This window comes from Sinocyclocheilus rhinocerous, unplaced genomic scaffold (genome assembly GCF_001515625.1).
Source record: "Sinocyclocheilus rhinocerous isolate Xijiao unplaced genomic scaffold, SAMN03320098_v1.1 scaffold864, whole genome shotgun sequence".
In the NCBI taxonomy this organism is placed as follows: Eukaryota; Metazoa; Chordata; class Actinopteri; order Cypriniformes; family Cyprinidae; genus Sinocyclocheilus; species Sinocyclocheilus rhinocerous.
Genome location: NW_015645567.1, coordinates 1375477 through 1386068, shown reverse-complemented (window position 1 = coordinate 1386068; position 10592 = coordinate 1375477). Strand labels below are relative to the sequence as shown.

The 10592-nt window shown below is 36.6% G+C and overlaps 1 protein-coding gene across 1 annotated transcript in view; it reads left to right on the top strand.

Annotated features, from left to right (window-relative positions):
* LOC107706759 (huntingtin-interacting protein 1-related protein-like) overlaps nt 1–9627 on the top strand; it is a 16838-nt gene extending 7211 nt beyond the window's left edge. The window contains exons 15-34 of the mRNA XM_016510562.1: nt 757–845; nt 1165–1281; nt 2242–2343; nt 2458–2652; nt 2756–2866; nt 4439–4633; nt 5082–5232; nt 5322–5408; nt 5486–5593; nt 6515–6651; nt 6736–6846; nt 6931–6989; nt 7078–7108; nt 7645–7707; nt 7811–7911; nt 7993–8098; nt 8182–8305; nt 8800–8861; nt 8971–9285; nt 9410–9627. Coding sequence (XP_016366048.1) covers nt 757–845; nt 1165–1281; nt 2242–2343; nt 2458–2652; nt 2756–2866; nt 4439–4633; nt 5082–5232; nt 5322–5408; nt 5486–5593; nt 6515–6651; nt 6736–6846; nt 6931–6989; nt 7078–7108; nt 7645–7707; nt 7811–7911; nt 7993–8098; nt 8182–8305; nt 8800–8861; nt 8971–9285; nt 9410–9418 — 2273 coding nt within the window. The 3' untranslated portion in view covers nt 9419–9627. The remainder of the gene's footprint in view (nt 1–756; nt 846–1164; nt 1282–2241; nt 2344–2457; nt 2653–2755; nt 2867–4438; nt 4634–5081; nt 5233–5321; nt 5409–5485; nt 5594–6514; nt 6652–6735; nt 6847–6930; nt 6990–7077; nt 7109–7644; nt 7708–7810; nt 7912–7992; nt 8099–8181; nt 8306–8799; nt 8862–8970; nt 9286–9409) is intronic.
* Nucleotides 9628–10592: the final 965 nt, after the last annotated feature.

The following is a 10592-nucleotide window of genomic DNA, read 5'->3' as shown; positions in this document are numbered from 1 at the left end:
ACTTAGAGTGGTTACAATCATCCGGGTTTAAATCGCGCTCAAATTGATTTGATTTTGACGCTGAAGCTCGCAGGTAAGGGGCGTGACATTTCCTGACCAGGCGCCGAGTGCCAACACACACAACACACACTGGCCCAGCTAACCAATCACAACACACACTGGTCAAGCTAACCAATCACAAGCCCAGCTAAAACTATTTGAGCCGTTCATGCCAGACTGAGGAGAGAGGTGTTGTAATAATGTAAAATATGTGAAAAATAATGTGTTTTTCGAACAACCTAGTATGAGAGCCTGTTCTAGTACACCCCCAAAACAAAATCAAGACTTTGTAAAAGAGCATAATAGGACTCCTTTAAATAAATTTTATGCTTTTGAACTTTCATACAAGAATCCTGAACAAAAATGTATCACTGTTTCCACAAAAATATTAAGCAGCACAACTATTTTCAACAGTAATAATAATCAGAAATGTTTCTTGAGCAGCAAATCAGCATATTAGAATGATTTCTGAAGGATCATGTGACACTGAAGACTGGAGTAATGATGCTGAAAATTCAGCTTTGATCACAGGAATAAATTGCATTCTAAAATAAATTCAAATAGAAAATCAATATTTTAAAATGTAATGCTATTTTGATCAAATTAATGCAGCCTTGGTGAACATAAGAAACCTCTTTCTAAAACATTCAAAAATCATCAACCCCAAACTTTTGAATGGTAGTGTGTATGAAAATCTCTTGTTCTCGTGTTTTCTAGGCAGAGCTCAAACTGCTCAGATACATTTCACTCGACTCAAAGAGAAGCACGCCGAGCTGGTCAGCAGACATGCTGATCTCATGCGGAAGGTAAAGACAATTTTTGTGCATATGACAAATGAATTATTTTGCTGTTATCTCACATTTTATTGACAAACAGTGGCTGTAACTTTGTCACTCGCAGCATCAATTATAAGATATGTGATCCTCCAGTAAAACCATACTTTGACACATTGTGATTTTCTTCCTCATATTTCTGTTATGGCGAGGAATTGTCCACAAATATTTTGCCAGAAGTAGTTCTGGAGAAAAAAGTATCTTCATTCGTCCTAGATAAACTTAAGATGGTGAAATGTCTTTGCCATATGGTAATTGTCATTGTTAATGGTCATGATTTTCTGTGTGTCAGAATGCAGAGATGGTGAAGCAGCTCAGCAGCCCTCAGCAGGCGCAGGAGGAGCTGCTCACATACAAACAGCAGATGGCGGTAGAGGTGGAGCAACTGAAACAGGCCAGAAGCTCCGAGGTCACACTACACACATTTATGTTTATGATTTCAGTAATTCTTGAGATTTTCAGTCTGACACTACCACTATGCTATTATATTTAAATTGTATTTCATATATATATATATATATATATATACTGTATGTATATGTGTGTGTGTGTGTGTGTGTGAATGTATTGATAGCTAAAATGTAGACCAAATAAGATGTGCATGTAATTGCTGAAAATAATTTAATGTTTTAAAAATATAAAAAATTATGTTCATATGTTAAAAATGTATGTTTTTATTTTACACATATACTACCATTCAAAACTTTGGGGTCAGTAAGATTTTTTTTTAATGTTTTTGAAAGAAGTCTCTTACGCTCACCAAGGGTGCATTTATTTGATAAAAAATACAGTAATATTGTAAAATAGTATTAAAATTCAAAACAACTGTTTTCTATTTGAATATTTTAAATTATTTTAAAATGTAATTTATTCCTGTGATGTAAAGCTGAATTTTCAGCATCATTACTCCAGTCTTCAGTGTCACATAATCCTTCAGAAATCACACTGCTCAATAAACATTTAATTTTATTATCAGATAACTGAAAGCAGTTGTGCTGCTTCATATTTTTGTGGAAAGTGTGATACATATTTTTCATGATTCTCAGATGAATAGAAGGTTCAAAAGAACAGCTTTTATTTGAAATATAAATCTTTTGTAACGTTATAAATGTCTTTACTGTCACTTTTGACCAAATTAATTCATCCTTACTGAATAAAAGAAAAAAAAATCTTACTGACTCCAAACTTTTGAACAGTGGTGCATTTACTCATAATTATTCAAAAACAACAGAAATTGTACATTATCCATTGATAATCACGTAGAAGACTTAATTGCAACTAGTGCAGATAATCTTAAAAATATCTGCTGATTTATTAGCCTGGCTGAAATATCCACCTGTCATTAACTGAACTGAACTGTAATTTTCAGCTGGAGGCACAGAGAGCAGAAATTGAACGTTTGAAGCAAGAGCTAGCGTCCGAGAGGGCTGAAATATCCCAAGTCCATAATGCTTTGCAGAGCAAGGAGAAGGTAAGACCTCTGTCCATGTGCATAAATGGCTCCAGATTTCTAGATGAACAACTGAATGCATTAAAACATCCTAGTAGATACTGTAAAGTTTCTCTGATCTGTGTGTGTGTTCAGGCCGGAGACGAGTTGAGCAGTGTGTTGGTGGGTCTTCAGGCAGAAAAAGAGAAACTACTTCGTACAGTGAAAGATCAGGAAGCTGAGATCACTAGCCTGCGTCAGGCCGCCCATCTCCACCAGACCATCCTACAGCAAGAGAGAGACCGACATCAGAGAGAGATGACAGCGCTGCAGAACCAGCTGCAGGAAAAAGTCAGTGCAACTTCCCAATCCCATGTTAACCTATATGCAGTTTTTTGCTATCATAATTTTAAACAAAACAGCATGAGGTCTGAATGAGTGTGTTTGTTGTCAGTTGTGTCAGGAACAGGAGCTGCAGCTGGAGATGCAGAAACTAAGACGTGAGCTGGAGGAGAAGCGAGTGGAGCTACTGCGTTCTCAGAGTGCTCTGAACAGTAAAGAAACTGTGAGTATTTTTTTAGACCTTGTTACAAACAAATGCAAGCAGTTTACATTTGTCCAATTGATGCATAATGCGACTTTCTTGAAAGTGACCAAGTATGGTGTCCCATACTCGGAATTTGTGTTCTGCATTTAACCCATCCAAGTGCAAACACACAAGAGTGAGTAGTGAACACACACACACACACACTTGGTATTGAGGGTGGAAGAGAGAGCTGTACATTCACTCCCCATAATACTCCCCTGCCTGTACCGAGACTCGAACCTGCGACCTTTGGGTTACAAATCCAACTCTCTAACCATTAGTCCATGACTGTTTCCCAAAGAATTTTATGTTAACTACCAATTTACTGTACACAAGCATGCAGACACTAGTTGAACATATTAGTGGGTGACCAATATAATTTTTACAAAATCAGATGCTGATACAATATTTAGAGAGTGATCTGATAGCTTATATAGTACTGAAGTATAATATAATATACAGTACTTGTCAAAAGTTTATTTGCATTTATTTGATCAGAAATACAGTAAAAACATTAAAATGATAAAATATTCTTAAAATTTCAATTTTTTACAATTTTCCTTTGTAATATATCTTAAAATGTAATTAATTCCTGCTGTTACTCGTTAAAATGCCCCGATACCAAATGCCGATACCACACAGCATGTGATAAGTGAGTATTTTTTTTAGACCTTGTTACAAACAAATGCAAGCAGTTTACATTTGTCCAATTGATGCATAATGTGACTTTCTTGAAAGTGACCAAGTATGGTGTCCTATACGACCAAGTATGGTGTCCCATACTCGGAATTTGTGTTCTGCATTTAACCCATCCAAGTGCAAACACACAAGAGTGAGTAGTGAACACACACACACACACACTTGGTATTGAGGGTGGAAGAGAGAGCTGTACATTCACTCCCCATAATACTCCCCTGCCTGTACCGAGACTCGAACCTGCGACCTTTGGGTTACAAATCCAACTCTCTAACCATTAGTCCATGACTGTTTCCCAAAGAATTTTATGTTAACTACCAATTTACTGTACACAAGCATGCAGACACTAGTTGAACATATTAGTGGGTGACCAATATAATTTTTACAAAATCAGATGCTGATACAATATTTAGAGAGTGATCTGATAGCTTATATAGTACTGAAGTATAATATAATATACAGTACTTGTCAAAAGTTTATTTGCATTTATTTGATCAGAAATACAGTAAAAACATTAAAATGATAAAATATTCTTAAAATTTCAATTTTTTACAATTTTCCTTTGTAATATATCTTAAAATGTAATTAATTCCTGTGATGGAAGGCTGAATTTTCAGCATCATTACTCCAGTCTACAGTGTCACATGATCCTTCAGAAATCATTCTAGTCTGTAATCTTTTTTATTTTTATTTTCCGCAAATACATAACACACAACACAGCCTAATATATACTAAGAACAAAGGATGTAATCTCTTTGTCAAGACCTGCTTATGTTTGTCAATTCATCTAGTGTGTCTGGATCAGCACTACACCTTCAAAACTAAACATTATTTGTGTTTGTATGTGTGTTTTAGACAGGAGACCAGCTGAGCAGTGTGTTAGTGGGTCTGCAGGCGGAGAAGGAGGTTCTTCTCCGTTCAGTGAAGGAACAGGAGGCTGAGATCACTAACCTGCGTCAGGCCACCCAACTCCACCAGGCCACACTGCTGCAGGAGAGAGACAGGAGTCAGAGAGAGATGACAGTGCTGCAGAGCCAAATGCAGGCCAAGGTCAGAAAAACTAGGGATTGTGGGCAAGTACTATGATTTTGGGATGCTGATACCTGATACAATACTGAAATAAGATATGTAATACAAAATAATTACATTACTGCTAATATAATATTAGTTAAATAAATATTAATTCTGTCAATATTTAGAGAGTGGGCTGACTGATAGCTAATATAATACTGAAATATGATGTTTGATTCAATTTAATAATAGCTAAATATAATGAAGTATTATTTCTGTCAATATTTCGAGAGTGGGCTGACTGATAGCTGATATAATGCTCAAATATTATATATGATACATTTTCAAAGTACTATGATTTGGGAGACGCTTTGATCCTGTATAGGATGAACAGAATGCACATTGGGATGTAGGTCAGGTGTATCTACTGTAGTAGTATTTTGAGGGTCTTAATTGGTGCTTTTGTTGTGTGTTTTTTTCTGTACAGTTAAGTCAGGACTCAGGACTGTTGCTGCAGAAGCTGCAGGATGAGCAGTTCAGTCTGTTGCAGTGTGCTGTGGTGGAGGCCGAGGGCATCGTGCTGGACGCCGTGGCCAAAGTAGACGATCCGCTACACGTGCGCTGCATCAGCACCCCAGGTCTGTCCTTCCTCACCCTCCTCCTCCTCATACCTCTCAATATCCTCATCACTTCTTTTAGTCTATATATCTCTAATCTCTGCTTGCAGATTATTTGATTAATCGGGCTGAGCTGACATTGGCGTCCATTGATAAGATGCAGAAGAGTCATGTGTCCTATTTGAGGAATATGGATGGTAAGGTTTCATTCGTTCTCATTAGTAAGCTACAGGTTCAGATGTTAGTGTGATGTAATCTCTCCCTCCTTGTCTAGATGCCAGTGGTCTGTTGAGGTCGGTAACCCAGTTCTCCCATCTCATCGCTGACACTATTGTTAACGGAGCAGGAACTGCACACTCGGCACCTACGGACCAAGCAGACCGTGAGAGAAATTCTTTATTATTAAAAAAGCACACATGCACATTTCTTAAGCATATAGTGCGACTGACATTCATACTCAAACGTTCTGTAATATTACAAAACATTGTACACAACACATTTATAATTTCTTAAAAAGTAAGTTGCATTAACACAATCTTTAAAGTGATTCAAGATTTTGTATTACAAAATCTGCACAAATGATTTGCTTCAGAAAGTCCAGCTAATACGTCACAGATTTGTATGGTTTTTAGATGGTCCAGACTGCTTATTTTTGGCCTTTAGATGGTCCAAGACAAGTATAATTTATAATTTCTTTAAAAAAGGTTGCAGATTAACACAGTATTTAATGTTATTCAAGGTTTTGATTAATACATTTTGTACCAACGATTTGCATTAGAGATTCAGCTAACACCAGATGGTTTTGCATGTTTTTTTTAGCTTGTTCAAGCTGCTCATTTATGGTCCTTAGATGGTCCAAGCTGGTCTAGATATAATTTATAATTTCTTAAAAAAATAAGTTGCAAATTACCACAGTCTTTGAAGTTATTCAAGTTTTGCATTACAAAATATATACAGATGATTGCATTAGAAAATTAACAGTCTTTGAAGTTATTCAAATTTTGTACTTTGCACTGATGATTTGCATTAAAAAAATCCAGCTAATACCAGATGGTTTTGCATGGTTTTTAGCTGGTCCAAACTTCTCATCTATAGTCCTTAGATGGCTGATCAACTGGACTGTCAACTGTAGATCTGGTTGCAACCTGGTAGAGCACTTTGATCAAGCTAGTTAGAGTTGGTTTACCGTCTCAAACCAGCAGAAAATCATCTACCATGTTCCTAAAACCATCTTGAACACCTTAAACTAGTACAAGCTCTTTTTTTCCAGCAATCTGATGATTTTAGGTTGATTTCTGCATAGGTTTGACAGACAACTGTCGGGATTGTGCCACTCACTGCCTCCAGTATCTGAAAGAGCTGAAGTTGAAGGCCACACTCCCGAGAGCAGACGCTACTGCTGTCCGCTTTGTGGTCCAGCGTATCCTCAACCAAGGACAGGTGCGGTGGACCAGAGATGGCATCTTCAGACTTGATCTGTGTTTGTGTGACGTAATAAGTGACCTCTCTCCTGGTCTCTCGCAGGACCTGCGGCCCAGGGGAGCAGACGTGCAGAAGGAAGAGCTGGCTGATATGGTGGATAAGGAAATGACTGCGACTTCCTCTGCCATTGAAGATGCTGTGCTGAGAATGGATGTAAGTTACATGGTGTTAATGATTCTTGATTGAACTCAGGACTCATTTGCTATGACTTCATGTTTTTTTTCTTATGTAATACAGGAAATATTGAGCCTGGCAAGAAGAGATTCATCTGGAGTGAAGCTGGAAGTTAACCAAAGGTTAGTTTGGGATATAGTTTTTTAAATAACACACACAATTTGTAGTTTATGTGTTATGTATTTAAATTTGTATTTTGTTCTATTACAGCATCATTGGCTCGTGTTCAGATCTAATGAAGGTATGTTTAGATTCACAGATATGAATATGTTGTTAAATACACTACCATTTAAAATGCATACAATTGATCAAAAGTGACAGTGAAGACATTTATAATGTTACAAAAGATTTCAAATAAAGGCTGTTTTTTTTTAAAGTTTCTATTCATCAAAGCATCTTAAACAATTTTTTTTACAAAAACAGCACAACTGTTTTCAACATTGATAATCAGAAATGTCTCTTGAGCAGCAAATCAGCATATTAGAATGATTTCTGAAGGATCATGTGACACTGAAGACTGGAGTAATGATGCTGAAAATTCAGCTTTGATCACAGGAATAAGCATTTTAAAATAGAAGATAGAAAGCAGTATTTTAAATTGTAATAATATTTCACAATATTACTGTTTTTACTGTATTTTTGATCAAATAAATGCAACCTTGGTGAGCAGGGCTTTCTAAAACATAAAAAAATCTTACAGACCCCAAACTTTTAAATAGTGTAAGTGTATATCAAGATAAATGTCATTTTTCATCACTTTTGTCATCTTGTCCATAGGCTATACACATGCTGGTGACATCCGCTACTGATCTGCAGAGAGACATTGTGGAAAGTGGCCGGGTATGATTTGGTAACAGTGGAAATTTTAGATAGTTTTCATAAATGTTATGTTTTCACACACTCAAACGCAGGGTTTTGTGTGTTTATTGCTCATTTCTGTCAGGGCGCCGGTTCTGTCAAGGACTTCTATGCTAAAAATTCATGTTGGACAGAGGGTCTCATCTCAGCGTCAAAGGCTGTAGGATGGGGTGCAACGCAGATGCTGTGAGTGTGTAGAATATTTAAAGCTTTAACCTGGATTTATTGGTGTCAATCCCTTTAACTGTGATTTATTATCTCACAAAGGGAATCTGCTGACAAAGTCGTGACTGATAGAGGCAAATATGAAGAGCTGATCGTCTGCTCTCATGAGATCGCGGCCAGTACAGCACAACTTGTCGCTGCTTCAAAGGTAAAATCCTTCAGACCAATATAAGTGTGCATTTAATCAAATCAAATCTGTTGATTCTGACACATCAATCCTTCATTTAACAGGTAAAGGCAGATCGAGGCAACAAGAAACTCCAAACTTTACAGCAAGCATCCCGACACGTGAATGACATGGCCGCTGTTGTGGTGTCATCTACTAAATCAGGACAAATGCAGATTGAGAACAAGAGTAAGTGTCATGGACACAAATGCAAAAAGCATGAAATAAACTTTACGCAAGTTGTGAAGATTGCTATCACCTCAACAACGCCAGAATGCATATTAAAGGAATAGTTCACCCAAAAATTTAAACTAGCTGGAAATTTACTCACCCTCAGACCATATAAGATGTAGATGAGTTTATTTCTTCATCATATTTGGACAAATTTAGCATGACATCACTTGCTCACCAATGGATCCTCTGCAGTGAATGGGTGCCGTCAGAATGAGAGTCCAAACAGCTGATAAAAACCTCACAATAATCCACAAGTAATCCACACCACTCCAGTCCATCAATTAATGTCTTGTGAAGTGAAAAGATTTTTCATAATAAACACGTTTTTAAATTTTAAACTGTTGTTTCCAGCTAGAATACGAGTCCTCTATCCATAATATTGCTTCCTCCAGTGAAAAAGATGAATCAGGAGAGAAATATGTTTTTTTTTTTTTTTTTTTGCTCCACAGACTCCATGGACTTTTCCAGCATGTCTCTTATAAAGCTCAAAACAGAAGAAATGGATTCCCAGGTAAGTTTACCAGAGTGAAAAATGGTAGAGTTTTAGGTATTAAAACACTTTCACACACAATCTAATCAAATCCCAAAGGATTAAATCAAGTACTCATGTTTGTTGATAGGTGAAAGTGTTAGAGTTGGAGAAGCAGCTGGAAAACGAGCGTATTCGATTGGGAGAACTCAGGAAAAAGCACTACGAAATGGGAGGAATCCCCATGGACTCGCCTCCAGAGAGCGCAGTCAATAGTTTTGACAGTTCACTGCCTACTGTTTTTCCTGACCCGCCCACAATGGAACTGCCCAGTCTGGACACGTTTACACTGGACCCGCCCAGATTCGAACCACTTCGACAGGAGCCCCCCGCACCTGAGCCCGCCAAAACCAGCTCTAAACGAACCTCAATCTTTCATAAATCAGGCAGCATCCTCAAGAATGCAGTAAGTATTCAGAGACACTGTTCGTTTTGGGCCACTTTACCTGTATTCCAGTAACAATATTGCCTTTATAATGAAATTTAGATACTAAGTTGTTGTTCTTCTTTTCTTCTTTTATCTCCCACAGTTTAGGTGAAAGGAGTCTGAGCCCTGGATGTATGAAGAAGAAACCATCAGATAATAATGTACATTATTCAGAAGCACAGCATATTTTCATACTTTTATCATGAGTCTCTAAATCCACCTGCATGCTTTGACAATACAGTATGGTGTGAATTAAATATTTGAAATAATGCCTTTTAATTTATATTATCATTTAGTGAACTACAACACTGAAATATTTAATCATGCACTTGTTTTTTTTTCTTCTTTTAATTTTTAATAAGAACCAGGCTGAAGTCTTTTTTTGTTAATTAGCACCGTCAATTGATGGCTGGTAGTTTATTTGGGATCTTTTAACACCTTTTACCATTTTAAAGTAAATGTACTTGAAGTTGTAAATGCAAACTGAAGTAAATAAAAAAGATTAATTATGTTGTGGAAGATATGCATGTGTTTTTTGTTTTTTTTAAACATCTGTATTTTTACAGATGCAACAACTAATTAAAAACATGTTAGAAATCCATTCAAAAACCATCAAAATACTCCATGAAATCTCGTTTATAAAAAAAACTGTAAAACTAACTAAACTAAGAAATAATTAATTATACACTATTATAAAATGCTCACAATAGTTTTACATGAAGTATAGTGTGTCAAACTGTCACCGGTTTATACTTTGATCGAATACTTTTACTTGTGTTTACCATCTTATAGCCACAGTTAACCACCCATTAACTGGTAAACATCGATATCCTCCTGGGACCCAGGCATAGACTTTTGTCCTCTGTAGAGGACATGGAACATGACCTTTACTTAATATCCTAATGATTTTTGGCATAAAAGAAAAATCTATCATTTTGACCCATACAATGTATTTTTGGCTATTGCTACAAATATACCCCAGCGACTTAAGACTGGTTTTGTGCTCCAGGGTCACATATGTCAGTGGATTTTGATGTGAGAGGACAACAAGGGATAGACTTTTCACCAGAAGAAGCATTTTTACGTATTATGGAGTAATTTTTCAGCCAGAAGTGACGGTTTAAAGTTTAAACGCCTCAAGTGATGTAATGCAAAATTTTTCCAAATCTGTTCTGATGAAGAAACAAACTCATCTACATCTTGGGTGGTCTGAGGCTGAGTAAATTTTTATCAAATTTTTATTTTGGGGTCAACTATTCCTTTTAAGTGTGTCTCCTTTTTTTTTT